This window comes from Hyla sarda, chromosome 2 (genome assembly GCF_029499605.1).
Source record: "Hyla sarda isolate aHylSar1 chromosome 2, aHylSar1.hap1, whole genome shotgun sequence".
In the NCBI taxonomy this organism is placed as follows: domain Eukaryota; kingdom Metazoa; phylum Chordata; class Amphibia; order Anura; family Hylidae; genus Hyla; species Hyla sarda.
The window spans coordinates 364,870,517-364,894,490 of NC_079190.1; the positions used below are offsets into that span (position 1 = coordinate 364,870,517).

The following is a 23,974-nucleotide window of genomic DNA, read 5'->3' on the forward strand; positions in this document are numbered from 1 at the left end:
CAAGATGTCTGATTGCAGGGGTCCCCCCACTGGGACCCCCCACGATCTCCGTGCAGCACCCAGCTTTCTAAAAAGTATGTTTGGAACGCTAGATTCCCACAGTGGGAGACGTGGCGTCATGCCCTGCCCCTCATGACATCTAGCCCCCTCCATTCAAGTCTATGGGAGAGGGCGTGACAGTATTGTACCGTACAATGTGTGTGATGGACATCATAATTATGTAAAATGAAACAAAAAAACAACTAGCTTTGCAATAACTGTTTTATTAGCACCATGTAAACTATACATATAAATGCATTGCTATTAGATAAATGTAACAAATTTAAAATTGTTTCTCATGCTCAACAACAAAAAGAGAACAAATCTGTCTACTATGCATTGTGTTTGGTTGTACAGTTAAAAAAAAACATACTGACTACTTGTTTCCCAGCACTAAACTCAATATACTGGATATAGTGGGGGTGAGCCCTTTGCTCTCTGAGCAGAGCGCTGGCACCGATGCCTTCTGGCTGTAGCAAGGCTGCAGCGCTCACCCCCACCAGCAGGTGCATATTTATGGTCCGGGCTGTAAATTTGGAGGCTGCAGGGAACTGGCTTCCTGCCTCCATTGCGCACAGGAGCAGAACTCCGGAAATATTTCATGTAATTTTGTAAGTAACCTCTCTTTTTACAGCTATTCACCCGCACTAGTATATTGGGTTTATTGCAAGTGAACTAGCTGTCGGTTTCTCTTTAAAGAGGTATTCCAATGTGGCCAAAAAATATCTACATATGCTGTGGCAGAAGAGAAACCAAAAAAGGTTATACTTACCTACCCACTGTCTTTAATTGATCCCACTTCAGCCCCTGTTCGTCTTTGTCCAGTCGACTGCCACTTGCCTTTTCTGCCTGCTTCTGCAACAAGAGCTTTAAAGTTGGATTGACCAACTCAGTCAGCCAAAGCCATGTTCCATCTGAACCAGTGATTACCTGAGCAGTTATCTCCTGCGCTCAGCTTTTATCTTGGAAGCAGGCAAAATATATGAGTGGCTGGGGCCATTAGGAGCTGATCAGGAGCTGCAGTGGGACCAGCATAAGACTGGATGTAGGTAAATATAGCTTTTTTTTTGTTTGTTTCTCTACAGCCCAAAAAATATAGAATTATTTTGCAACAATGGAATACCCCCTTTGAGCCTTATTCATTTAAACAGTGAGCTCCACCACTAGACATAGTTTATAGACATGAGTAGTGCAATTTCTGGAGAAAATGCAGCAACTTGTTCTGAATCCTATCGAGAAAATGCATGGCCTCTCCTGACCTGCTTCAGCAGGATGCTGAAGGTTACCCCTGATGGAGAAGCAAAACGCAGTATAAATCTAGCCTTCTAACTGTGTTTTTGCATTTTTCTTAAATGATCACTAGAAATGTATGGCTTAATTTTCAACTGGGTGTTACCAGCAGGTGGTGTGTTCCTACATTGTCTGACATGTACATGTAATCTCATTGGGAATACAGTTATTTACTGAAACAGGCAGGTCAAGAAAGATCGCATGTCCTTTTTAAAGCTAGTACTTACAAAGTTTACTTAAGTTTTTTAAGAGAGGTTACATATAGGCAATACAAAATAAAACATTTTACACTATATACTATAATATAACATATTAAGGTACAATTTTAAGTTATAATTCCCCAACAACTTAGAAAATATAAGGAAACAAGCAAACAAAAAGTAATATAAACTATATTTACTATTTAACTAAATATTTTTTCAGCAGCTTTCATTTTTCTTCTTCTGTCAACTTTGGATATGGCAGCCCAGCCAGCTTCCCGCATCCTTTTTAGTGAAGTTGAACTTTTGAGGGCAGAACCAGGTGATTTCAAGGACCTTTCGGTAAAAATCTAGAAACATAGAAACATAGCTGATTAAGCAATCAGTGTGTGCATAGAACGCATTTATTATTCAATTAAACTGTTTGCATTAGGTGGCTGAATGGTGGGTGCTAACAGTGCTGGAACAAAGGGTGGCAAATGGGCAACCAACTAGGGAGTGCTTTTTTAAAGAAAAAATAAAGCAAGATAATTTCTTCTGGCATTGTACCACTTACCATTCTAGCCTGCTAAGGCCATTCCATTACCAAGTAGGCGAACACTAGCCAATGCCTCCAGATTACTGATGCTGGCTAGTGTCAGGAATAGGAATGAGTGAATTGAATCTGATGAATCCGAATTTTTTACGAATTTCAGGAAAAATTTGCCTCGCAGCGAATCCGAATATCGCTTCATTAAACTCAATTTAGTGCGGTCCAGGGCATCTAAGATGACAGCTCCACATGTCAGGACATGGAACTCTGGGAAGGTGGGAAGACAGGTAGGCGGGATGACCCTGAATCACATGCAGCATGCAGCCTAACAGCAGCCAGCCACCCCTGTGATGTTACAACCCTATACAATCGGCAGCCATCTTGCAGCCAGTCACATCAGCATTTTATTGCAAATAGAGAGAGAGGGACAGAGAGCAGTGTGTGTTGCACAGAAAAGCATTTTTACAGCAGCGATTCACCTCAAGCACAAATCCAGCCTAGATGCACTGATAGGGAAGGGAGAGAGATTAAGAGAGAATTTTAGGTGTACTACACAGCAACTGTGTGCTGCAGCACTGGTGTGTACAACAACTAAAAAGCTAATAGAAGCCAGCCAGTTAGGGTGAGCAGAGCACTAAAAGCCATAATCACCTGCTATTAGTGCCTAATACAGGTTGCCTAGCAGAGCGTATTGTCCTCTATTAAGTGTAACCTGTGTGTACATAGGTGGTGAACGATTTTGTTCCTATTAAAGTCTTAAGGGCCTAGTTACTGTGAAAGGCCAGCCAAAAGTACACACCTGCTTGTTTTGTAGACAAATACTGTTTTAAGTGTAGTGGAGCGTATTGTACTCCCCTCATAAGTGCATACCACGAATGTACATCTACGTGGTGTAACATTTTGTTCCTGCTAAAGTCTTAAGGGCCTAGTTACTGTGAAAGGCCAGCCCAGCTGACATCTGCTGCTGTTCTAGACAAACACTGTTTTAAGCGTAGTGGAGTGTATTGTCCTCCCCTCATATACGCACTAATTATGTCAGGGAGGGAAGTGCAAGGATGTGCACAGAGGTGTGGCAAAGGCCTAAATTCATCAGGCGCAGGAAGAGGTCGCAGCAGACTAGGGGCGAGTGGCAGCAGGAGTCACAGCAAGAGGCCTGAGCTCGCAGTATCAGCTAGCAGTCGTTTCTTGACCAGCAACCCATCTGCCATCATCGATTGGTTAACTCGGTCATCCACTTCATCACAAGTGACATCTGACACCCCCAGTCAACAGTCGGTGAGTTCCTCAGACACAACCCTCAGTTGGCATGCCCCGGGAGCAGTCCCTGTCCTCCCATTACCTCTGTCCTATGCTGTTCCCTCCCCCGCAGAAGTATCGTATGCTGTGGGTTCAGCTCCACTATTTAGTGAGGACTATCTAATAGAGGACAGTCAGCAGCTACTGCCCAGCCAAGAAGTGGAAGAGACATCTGCCGCTTCCTCCACTAGGCGTGCAAGTAGTGAAGAGGAGAGTGGCATGGGAAGTGGTGTTGTGAGTTTTCAGGCTCCTGAAGCAGACACTGTTGAGGAACCTGAGGAGGACATCAGTGACGTGCAGACAACTTGATGATGATGAAGCCGATCGCACTTGGGAGCCGGGTGCAGAAGGGGATCATCATCAGGAGAAGAGGGTTTCAGGTTATCCGTGAGGCAGCAGCTGAGCCAGCAAGGTGGTAGCATGGTTGGCAGTCAGCATGGTAGCAGAAGTGGGAAGTGTGAAGCCAAACGTGCCCGGGGTAGACTACCTGCTTCGTGTGGCAGTTTTTCATCAAGCATCCGGAGGATGTTAATCTGGTAACATGCATGATGTGTCAGCAAAAGGTGAAGCAAGGCCAAGGTCCCAATGTTAGCACCATGGCCCTGCGTCAATATATGCAGCATCACCATAAAGCAGCCTGGGAGAACCGTGGCTCTGATGTGGTGGTCCATCCTGCTGCATCACCCAGTGGCACGCTGCTCCCTGTTTCAGCCAGCCAAGGCTCCACCACCTCAGCCAAAGGGAGCTGTCTGTCATACCCATACCATCTTCTGTCGCTCCAGATGCTCCTGCTTCTCCTATTTCGAGTCAGTCGTTCCGCCAGCAATCCATCGGCGAAGCAATGTCTAAGAGACAACAGTAGGCGCCCACTCATCCAACAGCGCAGAAACTGAATTTGCTCCTGTCCAAGTTGCTGGTGCTGCAGTCTCTCCTGTTTCAAGTGGTGGACATGGCACCTTTCAGAGAACTGATGGCTTGTGGAGAGCCGAGGTGGAGAGTCCCAAGCCTTCATTTCTTTGTGAAAAAGGCAGTACCAGCCCAGCACAATTTTGTGGAACAGAAGGTGGGCCAGTCCTTGAGCCTGTCGGTGTGTACCAAAGTGCACGGCAGCACCGACGTGTGGAGCTGTAACTACTGTCAGGGACAATACATGTCCTTTACGGCCCACTGGGTAAATGTGGTTCCTGCACAGTCACAACAGCGACTTGGACAGGTTCCGCCTCCACGCTCTCAGGCAGTTGGTCCTGTGACAGTGTGCGACTGGGCCTCCTCATCCTCCACCGTGTCCTCAGCCTCCACTGCACGGATAAGTCTCAGGGCCCCTCCAGCTTGACGAACGGAGTCACACAGGGGAGGAACTGCTAAAAGTAATTCATCAAGAAATTGAATCATGGCTTACACCACGAAAACTAGATATAGGAACCATGGTGACTGACAAGGGGAAGAACATCTTGTCTGCGCTGCGACAAGGAAGCCTGAGCCATACAACCTGCATGGCACGTGTTCAATCTGGTTGACAAGCGGTTCCTGAAGTGTTCCCCCCCATCTGCAAGACATCCTAACAATGGGAAGAAAACTTTGCATGCACTTCAGCCACTCGTACACCCCAAAGCACAACGTCACAATGTCAGAACGGTATCCCCCCAACATAGTCTGATTTGCAACATTTCCACACGTTGGAATTCCACCCTCTATATGTTGCACCAACTATACGAACAGAGAAAAGCCATTACCGATTTCTTGATGATCCAAGCGGATAGTGGGACTCCCCTGTGTAACTTTAATGTCAACCAGTGGCAGCTCGTACATGACACCTGCCGTTTGCTCAGGCCCTTTGAGGAAGCCACATTATTAGTCAGTCGCCAGGATTACGGGATGAACAACGTCATTCCACTGCTTCATTTACTACAACACGTGTTGGAAACGATGAATGGTCACGGCACTGGAGACATGGTGCCTACATCTCATGGCCAGATGAGCCCTGTGGGGGCTGAACTGGAAGAGGAGCGGAGGGGGACCGTGGTGCACAGTTTAGGTTTTGTGAAATGGATGTTTTTTTATATCATCTGACAGGAGAGGAGGAGCAGGATCAGCCAGAGGATCTAGAGGGTTATGAGGAAGATGAGACAGAGGACCCAGACACACCGTGGCAGTATGCAGTGGAGATGGAGGCAGGGAGTCCCTCCGAGTCACTTGCACAAATTGCACGATAAATGCTCGCTTGCGTAGTGACCGCCGAATTGTCAACATTCGGCAGCAAGATGACTTCTGGCTCTCCACCTTATTGGACCCTCACTATCGGCACAAAATGAGGGCCTTTTTTACACCCACTGAGAGGGAGGACAAACTGACCTACTACAGAGACATCCTACGTAGTCAGTTGGCCGATGCCTATCTGCGCCATCGTCCATCCTCTCGTAGGTTTGACTCGGGGGGGCCCTCTGCGCTCACCTTCCACTGCCATGGCTTTTGGGGAGGGGTGGGGTGGCAGAAGCAGTACCAGCTCCATCAGCAGCAGCCTGAGTCTACAGTGGCTGATGAGTAGCTTTCTTCACCCACATAGTGAAGCAACTCATCAGCAGCAGGTAGACCTGGAGCAGGACCTCAACCAGCATGTAGTGGCATACCTTGACATGACCCTGCCAACACACTTTGAACTTCTGGGCAGCCAAACTTGATTTGTTGCCGCAACTAGCAGAGTTTCCCCTGCCCGGCCAGTAGTGTGCCATCAGAGTGGGTGTTTAGTGCGGCGGGGGCCATAGTAACCCCAAGGACAAATCGTCTGTCCATGAAAAATGTGGAGAGACTGACCTTTGTGAAGATGAATCAGGCATGGATCAGCCAGGATTTCCACCCACCAATGCCTGATGCATCAGTGTAGAATGACCATGGTGCGACATCAACACTTCACAAATATGGATAGTGCAAAAACATATTTAAGTTGGTGATCCCCAGTTACAGAAATTCCACCGCATCTGACCACAAATAAGTATTGAGGATATGCATTACTGTGGCTAAAACTTAACTTTTCTTAGGATAAAATATATGGACCCCAATTTTTTTTATATCTAAGAAAAGGAAAGGTGTGCAAAAAACACCATGTGCCGCCGACACTACCAAGTATTGATGTGATGCAAAGACCTCTAAAAGGTTGAAGGGAACAACGTATGGTCCATTGTAAGGTCCTACTCTCGCATTATTAATTCCCTTCTTGGCAAGTATTACTCGCCCTAAAAATGGTGGCCCCACACAGGAACCTCTCCCTATTTCCACCTACAAACACTGCCATTTCCCAAGGCTTTTAGGTGGAAATAGGGAGAGTTTTCTGTGTGGGACCACCCATTTTAGGGTGAGCAACACTTTCCAAGAAGGGAATAGTGCGAGAGTAGGGCCTTACAGGGAAAGTTTTTACCCCCACCGGTTACAATGGATCATATGTTGTTCCCTTTCACCTTTTAGAGGTCTTTGCATCACATCAATGTTTTTTGAACACCTTTCCTTTTGTTAAATAAAAATAAAAATTTTGGGTTCATATATTTTATCCTAAGAATATTATTAAAAGTTAAGATTTACATGATGCATATCCTTAATGCATTACTTGTGCACACTAACACTTTTACAAAAGAGACTGTTTTCTTCTGCCTACCTGACTCAGCTACTATTCTGATCCTGACAACTGCCTGATACCACACATCTGATGCCAAGTTCTCCTTTTTTTTCACCCACCTTCGTCACCGGGTACTGGTATTGCCACCCACAGCCCCACTCTGTCACCAGGTCACTTTCAGGACTCCTGATGCTGCTGATGCCACCTCCAGGCTGTCTCATTCTGCCACCATATGTTCTCCTCATGCTAATGCCACCTCCAGGCTGTCTCATTCTGACACCATATGTTCTCCTCATGCTGATGCCAGCTCCAGGCTGTCTCATATAGTGTTGCTCGCGAATATTCGCAATACGAATTTTATTCGCGAATTTGCGAATATTCGTGAATATAGCACTATATATTCGTAATTACGTAATTACGAATATTCGTTTTTTTTTTCACAGTACACATCACAGTGATCACCCCTCTCTGCTTCCAGCTTGTGTGGTGTAAAGAAGGCTCAAATACTACTGTGTGAGACTGGCGAGCGAATTTTCGCATATGCGAAAATTTACATATTTTTATATGCGAAAATTTACAAAATTTTTATATGCTAATTTTCGCATATGCTACTTTTCACATAAGCGCATTTTTGCATATGCGAAGATAAAACGCGAATATTACGAATATGCGAATATATCCCAAATATTCGTCCAAATATTCGGGAAATATCGCGAATTCGAATATGGCCTATGCCGCTCAACACTAGTCTCATATTGCCACCATAGGTTCTCCTCAAGCTGATGCCAGCTCCAGGCTGTCTCATACTGCCACCATATGTTCTCCACATGCTGATGCCACCTCCAGGCTGTCTCATTCTGTCACCATATGTTCTCCTCATGCTGATGCCAGCTTCAGGCTGTCTCATACTGCCACCATATGTTCTCCTCATGCTGTTGCCAGCTCCAGGCTGTCTCATACTTCCACTATATTTTCTCCTTATGCTGATGCCAGCTCCACGCTGTCTCATACTGCCACTATATGTTCTCCTCAAGCTGATGCCAGCTCCAGGCTGTCTCATACTGCCACCATATGTTCTCCACATGCTGATGCCACCTCCAGGCTGTCTCATTCTGTAACCATATGTTCTCCTCATGCTGATGCCACCTCCAGGCTGTCTCATACTTCCACTATATGTTCTCCTTATGATGATGCCAGCTCCAGGCTGTCTTATACTGCCACTATATGTTCTCCTCATGCTGATGCCACCTCCAGGCTGTCTCATTCTGCCACCATATGTTCTCCTCATGCTCATGCGAGCTCCAGGCTGTCTTATACTGCCGCCATATGTTCTCCTCATGCTGATGCCAGCTCCAGGCGGTCTCATACTGCCACCATATGTTCTCCTCATGATGATGCCAGCTCCAGGCTGTCTCATTCTGCCACCAAATGTTCTCCTCATGCTGATGCCAGCTCCAGGCTGTCTCATTCTGCCACCATATGATCTCCTCATGCTGCCGCCCACTCTAGGCTGTGTCATTCAGTCACTATATGGTCTCCCCATGCTGTCAACAACTCCAGGCTGTGTCATTCAGCCACTAGATGGTCTTCTCATGCTGCCAACACCTCCACGCTGTGCTATATGGTCTTCTCTTGCTGCTGCCAACTCCAGGCTGTGTCATTCTGCCAGATTATGGTCTCCTCATGCTGCTACCACCTCCAGGCTGTGTCACTGTGCCGCTTGTGGTCTCATCATGCTGCTGGCACATTAAATAAAACTTTTTAGGTCCATCTATTTGAAATATTTAATTTAAATGATAAAAAATATCTTTAATCTTTTTCAATTGTGAGGCCCTATGGTCTAGTCTAGCTGTTTCCACATCCAGGCTGGGTCTTCCAGCCACTATATAGTCTACTGATGCTCCCGCCACCTCCATGTTGTGTCATTCAGGCACTATATGGTCTCCTCATGCTGCCGCCACCTCCACGCTGTGTTATTCAGCCACTATATGGTCTCCTCATACTGATGCCACCTCCAGGCTCTGTCATTGTGCCACAGTGACAGTGATTCTAATAGCGACGCCTCTAATCTGCATGTCATACTGAATAACAGTATTATTTCACTAACACAGCACATTTCCTATGCGTGTTACGGCAAGGCAAAGTGTTCTACACCCCTATTGAGCCTCTCTGTAGGCCAGAAATAGCAATTTTTAATAGCAATTCACTGCAAATAAATTTGCACCGAACCGCCTTGAATTTTAAAAAAATGTTCTCATCTCTAGCCAGGACCCTAGGTGCCGTGGTGGTCAATGCTAAAGAGAACCATGGAGTGAGAAACAGTAAGTGTGAAAGGGTGCATGGTCTGTGGTGTGAATATTTTTTTCTCTGGTCTGAGGTAAGAATTTTGGGGTCTAGTTTAAGGTCTCCATTAATTTAGGTGTCTGGCCTTGGGTTTGATGCATCCTCAGTCCACATCCTGAAATTTCTAGTTATGCGGCTGACTATTGCACCTGTGATTTTTTGGCTATTTTACTAGCCACTAAGAGTGCCCTCATCCTAGTTTTTTTTTTTTTATTGGTGTTCATTTTGTATTTTCGGGGGTATTAAAGGTTTACTAGAGAACCAGTGGTTTCTTGTTATGACATTTCTTTCATCTTTATTTTCATCCTTATTTTATTGTCAGAATAGCATTTGTAGGCACAAGGCAGGAGCTTCTCTCACTTCATAACTCTGACTTTTGGTTGCTATCAGAGATTGCAGGGGGGGGGCATGTAAGGGGGTCAAATAAGCTGGTCAATGGCATCCAGAACCCTCTGGGATCAATGCTAGCAATCTCTAATTTCTTCTTTCCGTTAGCAGCGGCGGCCGAATCCCAGCCTCACACGGACCGTGTTCGGGCCATCTATACAGCCTCTATGCTGCGTGGCCTCCTCTCCACCTCTGCCTGATGCTGCGCAGTCTGCCGGAGATCAGAGCTGCCCTGCTACTTCTCCTGCTCTACGGACGGTGTCAGAGGGTGAGACTGCAGCTGCCCTGCTGTGTCTGGTGGCTCCCTTCATTGACCTGGATGGTCCGGCATCCAGTTAGTGGTGCGGCCATCTTCTCCGGGCCCCAGTCATGGACCCGGCCCCTCCCCCCTGAAATCAGCGTTTTCCCGGCGCCACTACAACCCTAGTGCAGGCCTATCTTCCAGCCTGTGTCCCCCTCGGCTCACCCTCTCCTGACTCCATTGCCAAAGGACTCATTGGTCACCTGGCACCCACAGGCCATGGACACCTTCTCAGAGATGGCTACTGCTGTGCCCTCGACCATGATGATGGAGACTCCTTCTGCCTGTATGGCCTCCCACTATGAGGGCTCTTCCTTTCTGTTGGGCTCAGCTGGCAGCCCAACTTCTCCCTCTGATGGCCTACGGTCTCCTCAGTCCTTGGCTGGAGTCCCAGATCCTCCCCCAAGCCCCTTATGGGTCTCGTCCAGCTGCTCCTCTTGGCCTCACGACACAGCTGGACCTTCAGTCGCCCACTTCAGACTGTGTGGGCTCTTTTGTTGATCCTGCTGCGCCCCATCCTCAGCTGCCTATGCCAACACCTGTCACTCTGCAGCACTCAGAAGTGGCACAGATTTTAAGTGGCCATCCGGAACTGCAAGCCCTCCTCACGCCATGTCCCTCTAAGCAACAGATCTGAAGGAAACTTGGCGTAAAGATCTCTCTGCAGTTAGGGCTGAGGTTGAGGTGGTTCACTTGTGTGTGCCGGTCCTTGAGTTGTTTTGCTCTACTATACAACATACATTTGAGGTTCTGCAATCCACTGTCACACAGCAGACGAAGCATCAGCAAGTCCTACACTCTCAGCTGGTGGATTTGGAAAATAGAACCCGCCAAAATAATATCCGCATCAGAGGTCTTCCAGAGGTTACGTGTCAGTCAGACCTCCTGCCTACTTGACAGACATTTTCAACTCTTTCCTGCAGCACCCTGCCTGCTCACAGATCGAGATAGATTGGGCACACAGAGCCCTACAGCCACCAAGCACTGACCCTCAGAAGCCGAGGGACATATGCCACTTGCACTACTTCTCAGTCAAAGAGAAAATTAGGTCTAAAGCTTGCCAGCTCCGAGATACAGACTTTGACGGCGACAGCTTGTCATACTTATCGTAGTCCCCAAATATGAATCACTATGTTTAATAGAACATGGCAAAATGTCCTCCATGTTGTCTCCATTCTCAGAAGACCCAAAATAGGGCTAAAGTGTAGTTCATTGAAAGGGCACAGCCCATGCCTGAATGTTTGCAAATGTGTATCTCTTCTAAGGGTCTGATAAAGGCAATGGTTTATTGACAGTGCTCTACCTGGAACAATGACGAAAATCTTAAAAAGCAAATGCTCAAGGTATTTACATCTTAACAGTGTTAACTGAGATCTGAACACAATAGCTCTTGTATTTATTGAGCTAAGTGATACTGGGGTCTGTAAACAGACATGTCCCTGAGAGGATTCAGTTAATATAAGCAGTTGTAGACAGCCAAAGGTGAACAAAAAGTGAACATATAATGTCTTCATAAAAACAGATGATCTCATAATATGATATTTGTAGCATGAATATGCTATTTTGCCCTATTATACAATATTGATATATATAACTGATAGATAGGGGCATTATAACCATTAGCATTATTATGGTGTATACAGCTATATAGCTAAATGCTGTATTCAGGTGTATAAATAATGTGTGAGATGTCTAATCATGTAATTGGTGTTGCCTGATGAATTAATGCATGAATATTATTAATCTCAGGAATAATATATCATATTATGAAAATATAGTCACAGGTATAGATATATTTATCCCTTATGGTAAATTTAATCATACAGAATAATAATTAATGATTAGCTGTGATGTTATATCACTACCCACTACCCTGATCTCCATATACACACCCACCAATCATCATTGGATGATCTGATATTTGTGGGGGTGGATCTTTTAGACAGGAGACAAGCTAAAAGCGGGTGTAAGGAGGACAGAGGGGACACACACACAGACAGAGGCACCCCATCTTCATCGCAGAAGTTCCTAGAGGCTACCTGAAAGGGCGGAGCCATGAAGAGTCAGGGAGAGAATTTAAATCCATAGTCACTCTTCCCTGCTAACCGGTTATGACTACATGTATTCCCATGGACTCAAGGCAGCCATTTTTCTTTTATCCAGAAGTGCTCTCGGTAAGATACACAGGTTTCTTATTTGATTAAGTTACCTCATTTTAATGTGGACAGTTATGTCATGTTTATGAGCAGACCGGCTTATATATATATAGTAGATAATATGATGAAGGAACACCGTGACATGGCTTCAAGCCTATAAAGTATGCAGGTGCTCAGCCAGTTCCAACCTCGACCACAGGTATATGAACAACAGAAAATCCAATGGGAAGCAAACAGCGGCACTCCAGCAGTTTCAAGAAGAAGAAAATTCCTTTATTCACCCATATGGTGCTACGTTTCGACCCACTCAATGGGGTTTTTATCAAGATAAAGACCCCATTGAGTGGGTCGAAACGTAGTACCATATGGGTGAATAAAGGAATTTTCTGCTTCTTGAAACTGCTGGAGTGCCGCTATTTGCTTCCCATTGGATTTTATGTTATATATATATATTCTCAATTGTGAGATGGTAACAGTAGTTTCTAAGCCACACCCCCTTCTAGTGCAGATGAACGGAGCGTGTCTTATGAGGATCAATGCAATGATCATATTGCATATAGCATAGTCTATTTAGTCTATTGGATCTCTCTCCTCCTCCACATGACATAATAATTGCCACGGGGAAACTTAATTTATATATTAATACATTATAGTTTAAAACTCACATTATGTCATGGATATTCGTTATATCATTTCTTTGATATTATCATGGTCTGTTTGTATTATTCTCCTTAATGTTAAATAATAGTGTTGCTCGCGAATATTCGCAATGCGAATTTTATTCGCAAATATCGCATATTCGCGAATTCGCGAATATTCGCGATTATAGCACTAAATATTCGTAATTACGAATATTCTTTTTTTTTTTTTTCACAGTACACATCACAGTGATCACCCCTCTTTTCTTCCAGCTTGTGTGGTGTAAAGAAGGCTCTAATACTACTGTGTGAGACTGGCGTGCGAATTTTCGCATATGCTAATTTTTGTATATGCTAATTTTCGCATATGCTAATTTTCGCATGCACGAATTTTCGCATATGCGAAAATAAACGGCAAATATTACGAATATGCGAATTTAGCGAATATATGACGAATATTCGTCCATAAATTCGTGAAATATCGCGAATTCGAATATGGCCTATGCCGCTCAACACTATTAATTAACTGTAACAAATAAATGTACTTATCAATTTTATAATAACTGCGTTATTATTTTATTATATTGCAAAAGTTACTCTACCACTACTCAAAGAACTCACATCTGGGAAAATAGACGGGCCCAGATATGGTGAATTGCATTGCTTGTATATTTTTGGCAATTCATAACGGTCATAATATTTTTCATATTTTTGTTGACCATAATTAATAATTCATAGATAAGTTATTAACCCCCGACAGGTTGCACCTGTTTCCAGACCTCTCCAGCCATACCCCCAGGCAAAGAACAGCACTGAAGCCTCTCCATGCTGTCCTCCAGTCTCATTATATCCCATACAGATGGGATTCCCATTCCCATTCGCTCTTCTGGTCCGCCTGGATGACATTATGGTGTCACTGAAACAACCTGTTGATCTGCCGATGTTCCTGCAGGCCCTGGGACTCCCTCACTTGACGCTGCCTGCGTGGGACAAACTCCTGAAGGACCCCTTTCATCAACCGCCCTTGGCATCTCTCCCCAGGTCCTCCTGGGGGCAGCTCCTCACGTCCTCAGAGATCCTGATACTGCCCTCCTTGAAGGCCCCTGGTGGCCCCTCTGGGACTTTGTCATTTGACTTTGCCATGAAGTCCTCCATTCCTCCTGTTGCCTCTGACGGCTGAGTATATCCTTTGATGTCCCTGGATGTTTGATGTTCTTTAATGTGTTCATTTTTCTGTTCGCTGGCCCTTTCTTCTGTTCCCTATATTATTACTTATATTGCAGTCACACAGTGTTCTTGGGTTTCTCTTGGTCATGGCCTTTTTACACCGCATTCCCTAATTTGCTACCTGTGGTTGTTGGTAGGATTTGTTTTCTACCGCGTTCTTGCCATTGGCATTTACTGTTGTTTGTTTTGCGTCTTTTTCTTTCACACTTTTTCCTGGTTCTCTATTGTTTTCCCTTGCTTTTCCACACTCTACTCCTCATTCCTTTCTTTCGCTCTCTTTTTCCTTTTTTCCATATTGCCAGATGTACGGGTGGGTTTCTTCCTTCGCTCCTTTCCCGGGGTCATTGATCCTTATATACTCTGGTTATGATGGTGTCACATACAGTAGGATCTTCTCTGAATGTTCAGGGTTTTAATGTCCCACTGAAACTAGCAAAGATTCTTCACCATTTTCATAAGTTGAATTCCCATATAGTATGCTTACAAGAGACGCATCTCTATCAGGACCAATCACTGGGTTTCTGTTATCGGAACTACCCTACCTGGTTCCATAGCAGTTCCTCCACTCAGAAGGTGAAGAGTGTTGCTATCTTTCCTAGACACTAAAATGGATAGCGATGCTCACTACGTGTTTGTCAACCCTTCTCTCAGGGTACCCTGATCCTCTGCGGGGACCTCAATGTCGCACTCAACCCCTCCTCTACACTCTCATACGCTGCACTGCGGGGGATCAAAAGGTCCTTGCACTCATTGCAGTTGTGTGATGCATGGTGCCTGCTCCACCCGATTGATCAAGATTACTTGCATGCCAGGAGAGTGTACTCGAGACTGGATTATGTCTTCGTCTCCCACCATCTCCTCCCTGCCCTTTCACATGCTACCATTAATCCGATGATCTACTCTCATCAAGCCCCGGTCATCTTCTCCTGCCTTCACTCCCTGTTAGAGTGTTCTCCTGTTCGCCTCAATGAATCCCTGTTGATGTATACTCTCTGTCTGACCGAGGAATGTTATTAGCAACTTTGCACAAACCCATTCCTCTGACACCACCCCACCTCAAACCCAATCAGAGGGGCTCAAGTGCGTGTTAAGAGGTCCTGATCCAGCATGGCACTAGGTGCAAACGTGAGGGTGCAGGGAAACTCAGCAGACTTCATGTCCTGGAATCCGCACCTAAGTCCTCACTCACTAAGGAATCCCTTCGGGATCAGGGTCCGCCGGGAAGTGCAGGTCTTCATTGATAAGAAACACAACAGATTCCGCCTTATTTGCTCATCCTCTCAATATGAATGGGGTAATAGGTCGGGCAGATTGTTAGCTCGGGCTCTCTGTGATAAAAGGGCTTCCTTCTTTGTTCCATCGGTTAAAAACACTCATGGCCAGCTTGAACACCTCACCGCCCAAATCCAGGATTGAATTTGAGCCTACTATTCTGACTTGTATAATCTTCGATGCCCCATCCCTTTGTTCAGAGGTTTTGTGCCTCTTTCCCATTCACCTCTTCTAAGTACCTTGAGGTCCATATTCCTAGGGATCTCTCCCGCATTTGTGAACTCATTTTTGCCCCTCTCTTCACGCGCCTTAAGTTAGATCTTACTAAATGGGATAGGAAGGACTTTTCTTGGATTGGGCGAATTAACATCCTTAAAATAAACCTCCTGCCCCGGCTTCTATGCCTCTTTCAGGCACTCCCAGTGGTGCTCCTTCACACCTTCCTTTGTTCTCTTACCTCCTTTTTCGCCAAATATATGTGGTCTAACTCCCATCATAGGATTACCCCGTTCACTCTCTCCCAGCATAAGCATGAGGGCAGCCTGGCTTTTCCTGACCCCTACTCCTACCACCTGGCCGCTTTGTTCACCAAAGTCCTGGATTGGTTTCATCACGCCCTAACCAAGCTGTGGGTGGGTCTGGAACAGTTAATCTCCCCACTTCGATTCATGTCCCTCCCGTGGCTCTGCCCATCCTACTCGACGCAACGTACCCTGGCGTCCCTTCCTTTTGTCTACCCCATGGTCCTACAAATTGAAACTATTTTCCAGGTCAAAGCTCCTCAAATCCTTTAGCCCTCTCACTCACCTGGTTGGCAATCTGGACTTTACATCTGGTCTACAGTCTGTGGGATTCTTGACTGCTCCCTCGGCTGTTCCTTTCTCTATAACTCAGGTTCTCCAGTCATCCTCATTGAAGGCCTTGCAAGATATTGTCGGCAACTCCATGAATCGTTCACCTCTACCCCCCAATTCCTTTGTAATGGTCTCCCATCCTCGTAAATAGGGTTCTCTGGCTTGGGACTCCTACCTCCCCCCCCCCACCCACCTGTACCCTGCCTACTCTTACTGGGCTGGTCTCCTCTTGCATTTTTTTTTTTGCCTCCTCTTTCTTTTCTTCTTTTCTCTCCTTTGGTTATCCCCGGTCAGTACCTCTTGCCCCCTATGCCCGTACCAGTTGAGCCCCTCAGAGGACTTGGCCTCAAACTGTGTGTTTTGAGCTCCTAGGTACTTTGGGGTCATTTGATAGTTGATGGTGGCATGGAATATGTTATTACCTCTATTGCTCTTGCCTTCCTGTCCCTTCCTGGTCGTTCTGCAATTGATGGACTTCCACGCCCTTCTTCGACTCCCCTGGCACCTTGCTCCTGGTTGTTTTTGTGTTTACTATTTTTGCATTGCCTTATTTGCATTGTGCTCATACGCTCCTGTACCCATTTTATTTTGTGTCCACTCTTTTTCCCTTTCCAATTTTTGATTGTCCCCCCCACTTTTTTTTCTGTAAGATGTTTAATAAAGCTTTATTTGAATAAAAAAAGTCACATGGATAATGACCCCCATCAGATTACTATTTTGACAGATAATGGCTTGTTAATTAGTTACAAAATACTTATTAGGGAGAATCTGTTTTGTTTTTAGGAAAAAAATAAAAGGAAGTAAGAAATGGAAATTGGCAATATAGAAGAGGAGTCTTAGAGGAGGATGTTAAAAAATACTATGGTATATACGCTGAATAAACAATATCAACTAACCTGAGAGTGATCTATAGGTACTACTATTCTTCCCTACAACTGTGGGTAATGAAATGCAGAGAGAGCACCTCTCTGCCCGAAGTGTGGAGTAGATAATGCCAATTTGCTGCTCATGTTTTGGGAGTGTGGGAAAATCTAAAAATTCTGGGAAGAGGTTTTTGCAAAACTGGAGACCAGATTTGGTAACAAAATAAATGTAACAACAAAAATGAAAATTTTTTGGAAATTTAGGGACAAATAGGAAATTAAATAACCTCTTGGTAAACTTGTTTTTCTTTGCGGAACTGCTGATATTGATAGGGTGGTAAGATAAGGATGGTTTTAGTTTACATCATTGGTTGAACCTGATCGCTAAAATTAAGGAATATGAAAGGTGAAGAAATAGTGATTAATACTGGAGAAGAAAGGAATATGATAACACTTGGGGTTTTTGGACAACTGGAGTGTAGAATGTTTGGGGAATTCCACCCCCCCCCCCCCCCCCGCCAGATGGGAGGGGGTCTTGAGGGACTTAGATTAGAATTATTATTTTAAATCGATTTATTTAGTTATGATATATTATTTTTTGTATATGTAAAATGCAAAAATAATATATATATATATATATATATATATATATATATATATATATATATATGTGTGTATTTATATATTTGTTACCTTATGAAATAATAAGGACAATTGATGGTCAATTGATGCTTACATTTCCTTTTCAACATATTTAATGGAAATACAAATAAGAACAAGTCGTTACATAATAAAAAATGTTAATGAATATTTGACTTACCGTATATACTCGAGTATAAGCCAAGTTTTTTAGCATGATTTTTCGTGCTGAAAACGCCCCCTTCGGCTTATACTCGAGTGAACTCTCCACCTGTCAATCCCTTCCTGGGATTGACAGGCAGATGATGACTAAGGCCGCAGTGGTCTTCAACCTGTGGCCCTCCAGATGTTGGAAAACTACAACTCCCAGCATGCCCGGACAGCCATCGGCTGTCCGGGCATGGTGGGTGTTGTAGTTTTGAATCCTCTGGAGGTCCGCAGGTTGAAAACCACTGCGGCCTTAGTCATCATCCAGCCCCCCCCCCCCCCTTTTGTTTTGTACTCACCTCCCCTCGGCGGGAAGTTAGGGTGAGCTGGTCCGGGCCATATATGCTGCAGGGACCGTCCGGAGGGGAGGATTAGTCGTTGCGGGCAGTCCATTTTCATCGGGGGGACTCTTCTCTGCGCTTCGGGCCCGGCCCCGGACTAGTGACGTTGCCTTGACGACGACGCACAGGGACGTTCATGCGCAACATCCCTGTGCGTCGTCGTCAAGGCAATGTCACTAGTCCTGGGACGGGCCCGAAGCACGGAGAAGAGGCCCCCCCGGTGAAAATGGACAGCCCGCAATGACAAATCCTCCCCACCGGACGGTCCCTGCAGCATAGATGGCCTGGACCAGCTCACCCTTCCTTCCCGCTGAGGGGAGGTGAGTACAAAACAAAAGGGGGGGGGGGGGGCTGGATGATGACGAAGGCTGCAGTGGTCTTCAACCTGCGGACCTCCAGAGGTTTCAAAACTACAACTCCCAGCATGTCTGGACAGTCGATGGCTGTCCGGGCATGCTGGGAGTTATAGTTTTGCAAAATCTGGAGGTCCGCAGGTTGAAGACCACTGATGAAGGGATTACAGGCGGTGATGATGAAGGGCGGGGGGATGATGACGAAGGCCGCAGTGGTCTTCAACCTGCGGACCTCCAAAGGTTTCAAAACTACAACTCCCAGCATGCCTGGACAGCCGATGGCTGTCCGGGCATGCTGGGAGTTGTAGTTTTGCAACATCTGGAGGCCCGCAGGTTGAACACCACTGATGAAGGGATTGACAGGCGGGGATGATGAGTGGGGGGGGGATGATTACATGGGGGATGATGTATTTCCCACCCTAGGCTTATAGTCGAGTCAATAATTTTTCCTGGGTTTTTGGGGTAAAATTAGGGGCCTCGGCTTATATTCGGGTCGGCTTATACTCGAGTATATACGGTAATAGTAAAAGTAATGCTTTAGTTTATTCTATTCTAAGTAATAAATACCTTTTTTGGATGTATGGTATGGGTATTGGGAGTTGAGTGAGAAAGATGATACAGTGATTTCAACATACTTTCATTTCCACATATTCCCTAAAAAAATAAAAATAAAATATAATAAAACACTTATGAAGCCTGTCCATACCATTTCAGGTAAAAGCTGATAAACTCTGAATTTTAAGAGAAGTGTACATGTATATAGGAGAGTAGGGGAGGAATAACTATCAACTGAATAGCTAACTAAAGTTTACAATCAGATTAGGCTCCAGGGGTAGACTGACAGGTCGACCATTCGGGCACTGCCCAAAGGCCCGACCTGCTTAGGGGCTTGCAGCTGCCAGCACAGTTTTGTTTTTTGTTTTTTTAATGTTTTCTCATTCTTAATCTTCCCCCTGTATCATGTAAGTCCTGGTCGGGCAGTCACTGACAAGCACACACAACAGCAGTGACTTCCCAACCTTCACTGAACTGCTGCATATGTTGGAGGTTAAGGACCTGTGGTGATGTTACAATCATGTGACCTGTGGGGCAGAGCAGAAGGTCCTGTTGAGTGGAGCAGATGGGAAGAAAAGAGGAAGCCAGGTGAGTTCTTCCTGTAGAATACTCTGCTGGCATTGATTCACTGTATACAGCAGTGTTTCCCAACCAGGGTGCTTTCAGCTGTTGCAAAACTGCAACTCAAAGCATGCCCGGACAGCCAAAAGCTGTTCGGGCATGCTGGGAGTTGCAGTTTTGCAGTATATACACTACAAATTAAACCCATTATAATAATAATATATATAAGCAAAGCACAGCAACATTTTACCAAAACGTCTGTGGGATCTGAGCTGTCTGAGTGGAAATCAAATTCTAAGGCAACTTTTCTTTTCTTCTTTTCTGAATCTTGTGAATATGCAGTAATATTTTCATACTTTGGTGGAGTCTTCACAGAAAATGTCTGCATATTTCAAGTGAAATACAAGACCACAGGAAAGGAAACATAAAATCAACTGAATATAAACAAAAAGAGGAACAGACGAACATGTAACATAACAGTTATGCAAATAAACTAATATACAATGGTAAAAGGAGATATAAAACGTAAACCTTTGATACATAAATCTCCAGATTCATAACTGTTGTAAAAAACTATCTTAACCCCCATATTGTTGATCATCAAGATTTTATTCCCTTTACTCATTTCCACATTCCAGGACTCATACCATTTTATTTTAAAGGGTTATTGTCATTAGAATACGTTTTTAACATGTTGCTTACATATGTGAAAAGTTTGATCACACCAGGTTTTGAAGACCTGCTAAGATTTCTAGTTATCACCCAGAGATATAAGTTCTATAGTAAAAAGGTAGACTAAATAAAACAAAATAAAAAAATATATATATTTATTGGTTCATATCACAAATATGACATAAAATACATAAAAAACACAAAAGGGAGGTGTTTTCACCTGCAGGTAATGGCTGGGAGAGTGGTGGGCTGATGGGCCCCTGGGATTTGGATATATTTTTCCATTGTGGTTTATGCTGTATTTTTCTATGTGGATGCACTTTATGCAGGCTATCTGTGAAGTATGATTATTTTTCTTCTACTTAGGATTTGGATTTTTCCATACCTTCTAACTGTTTGTTATTATTGTGTTTTTTATTCAGTAATTTTTTATAGTCTGAACATGGATTTAGCTATAACACTGTTAGCTATAACTGTTTGTTATTATTGTGTTTTTTATTCAGTAATTTTTTATAGTCTGAACATGGATTTAGCTATAACACTTCTAATATACATATTTTTTAGCAAACCATTAGTTGCTCAGCACCATTATTCTTTGCCATTCCCCTGAAGGACTGTTTCTTGACACATTTTGTGTTTTTATGTATTTTATTTCATATTTGTTGTATGAGAAAAACAAGGTATCCAGCGCTTGACTCGGGAACAGGTCTTTATTATGTAGCCAGGGTAGACATACAGGTACACGGAGATATGTGACACATTTCGGTTTGTGTCACCAAGCCTTAGTCATACAATGAAAGTATCTCAAAGGATCTCCTTATGCATGGGATGGCTAGGTGGGAGCACACCTGAATCAGGTTGCTCCCCTCAAGCCACACCCACACACAATCACAAAAAGAACACATGGGTGCACCAGCAAACAACACAGATATATAAAAACTGCGATCATGTTCAGACACAATCATAACAAAACCGCAGTGGGTTTCTTCCACTATGGAGAAATTAAAAGTTAAATCCTATGAGAAAGCACACCAAATCTCAACTGCTGTATTAAAGAATTAATTATGGTCTAATACTATAGGAATATAAAAATAAATGAAATATATTAATATAACTTAAGGCAGAATATGCCTCTCCCTATAGATCATGCCGGAGACAGAGCGCTATGAAAAGTATTGGAAGCAAAATATAACATAGGGAGAATCATACTAAAAAACACATTTAGATAGAACCAGGAAAACCGACTAATAATGTAAAATAGTGTTTAATCTTCTATTAAGACCTAAGGGGAATCTCGTGTTTAATTTTAGAATCCAAAAGACCTCTCGGTCCAGAATTTTTTCTTCAGGTTACCTCCTCTTGGAGATAACCTGACCCTCTCTATGCCCGTAGATGTAAGCAGGATGTGTCCCCTCCATGTTTTTCTGCCACATGTTTTGATACCATAGATACATGGCGTGATTGGAAATGATTTATATCGGAGAGGTGTTTCCTCATCCTAACATTCAGGGGGTTAGTAGTACACCCCACATACTGAAGGTTACAATCACGGCAGCTAAATAGGTAAATCACCCCCGAGGTGTTGCAGTTGATATATTGTTTCATATTTTGGCTGCTGTTATTACTACATGATGTGAAACTTGTGGAATTAAGCATATACCTGCAGCATGTACATCTAGCTGCCCCACATTTATAAGAACCCACATAGTTAAGCCATGTGGGTTTTCTTTCGGGGTGATCTAAAAATAAACTAGGTGACAGCATCTGGCCCAGAGTAAGGGCTCTTCTCGACACACACATATGACCTGACTTTAGAGCTTCCCTGAAATTGGGATCGGTGTATATTTGTTGTATGTACCAATAATGATTTTTCACCAAAAAAAAGGATATGATTATATAAGGCCGTAAACTGTGGCCGAAACGTGTCACTTGTGCACCGTCTATGTTTGTTTAACTGTTAAATAAAGATGCATTGCATCGAGATTGCGCTGGACATCTCCTTTATTTGGTGAAAATTTTTCCATGGGAGAAGGGTCTAGTCCTGTCCGAGTTGCATTGGAGGAAAAGTGGCTGAGCTGATTGCTATCTTATCAGGTACCAATAATGATTATTCTTTTTTGGATTTGGTTTTGTTTAGTCTACCTTTTTTTCTATAGGATTTATATTTGCTTTGGTAGCATACCACACAGATGGTGGTGTTTTTGTAGGATTTATATTATCACCCAGAGATGCTAGTAGCAGTGCATGCCTCACTACTTCGGCCAGCCATCAGATCCGGTCTTTTTACTGTCTAAAAACTAGTGATCGCAATAGGTCTCAGGGATGTGTTGTATTAATAGAGGGATTTAGCAATTGCTATGGTTTCATGTATGAATGATAAGTTAAGTTTGTTTTGCAGGTCAGTATAATTATATTATTTGATTCATATAGCTTTTATTTTATTTATTTATTTATTTATTTTTAACGTTTCACTACTTATATTTAATTTTTATATGATTTCAGGCTACCAAATTATGATGTGCCCCCTATGTCCCTCCCAAATTAATTTTAAACCAGCATGCGATCAGAACATGCACACAGACCAGTATCACCAATAATACCCTATACAAATGATATCGCCACACCAAGAACACTACCATTAACACTTACTAATACTGCTATATTGCTATTGAATGAAAATCACTATACAAAGATCAATATCACTTCATACAGTGACTATATAGAAGTAGATACCAGCTGTACACAGGTGCTGCAGACCATAAAAGTGATTACAATTACATACTCACAGGTGGCGTCTTCTCTGATTGGTGTCGTTCATTTTTCTCGTTCTTCTCCATCTGTCCTGAGTCATCATGAAGACTTTTCTAGATCTCATTTTCACTGAATCGGCAAGACAAACATTTAAGGCTCCTTGCTACAGCACAATCCTCACTTCTGTACAAACTCTCTACTAGTATTATACTGCCCCATATACTATATACTATTAATCCCCTCTGTGCCTCTGAATAGAATTAGGCCCCAACATTGTCCCTATAGAGTAGCAGTCCCCAAACACGGCCTCCATAGAGAATTATACCCCTCATATTGCCCACACAGAATATCATGCCCCTCAAATTGCCCCCATAGTATATTATGTCCCTCATATTGTAGCTTATAGCATATTATGCCCCTCACCTAGCCCACATAGAATAGTATGCCCCTTACATTGCCCCCATAATATATGTTGCCCCTCACATTGCTCCCATAATAAATTATACCCCTCCCATTTCCTTCATAGAAAATTATGCCCCTCACATTGCCACCATAGTATATTATGCACCTCACATTGCCCCATAGAATATTATTCCCCTCACATTGCCTCATAGAATATTATGTCTCTCACATTGCCCAGTAGAATATTATGCCCCTCACATTGCCCCATAGTATATTATGACCCTCCCAGTGCTCTCATATAGTATCATGCCCCTCATACTGCCCCATAGAGTATTATGCCCCTTACATTGCACCCATATAAAATGATGCCCCTCACATCGCCACCATAGTATATTATGCCCCTCACATTGCCCCCATAGAATATTATGCCCCTCCTACTGACCCATTAATATTCTATGAAGGCAATGTGAGGGGCATAATATACTATG

The 23,974-nt window shown here is 43.9% G+C and overlaps 1 protein-coding gene across 7 annotated transcripts in view; it reads right to left on the reverse strand.

Annotated features, from left to right (window-relative positions):
• Nucleotides 1-249: 249 nt before the first annotated feature.
• The window catches only part of SYCP1 (synaptonemal complex protein 1), a 955,469-nt gene continuing 931,744 nt past the window's right edge, over nucleotides 250-23,974 (reverse strand). For 6 of the 7 annotated variants that reach the window (XM_056558361.1, XM_056558359.1, XM_056558358.1 and 3 more), the window contains 3 exons: nucleotides 19,912-20,043; nucleotides 19,113-19,199; nucleotides 250-1,879 (listed from right to left, as the gene is read on the reverse strand). In XM_056558361.1, the coding sequence (XP_056414336.1) occupies nucleotides 1,733-1,879; nucleotides 19,113-19,199; nucleotides 19,912-20,043 (366 nt within the window). In that variant the 3' untranslated portion in view covers nucleotides 250-1,732. The remainder of the gene's footprint in view (nucleotides 1,880-19,112; nucleotides 19,200-19,911; nucleotides 20,044-23,974) is intronic. The other variant, XM_056558362.1, reaches the window with a different exon arrangement.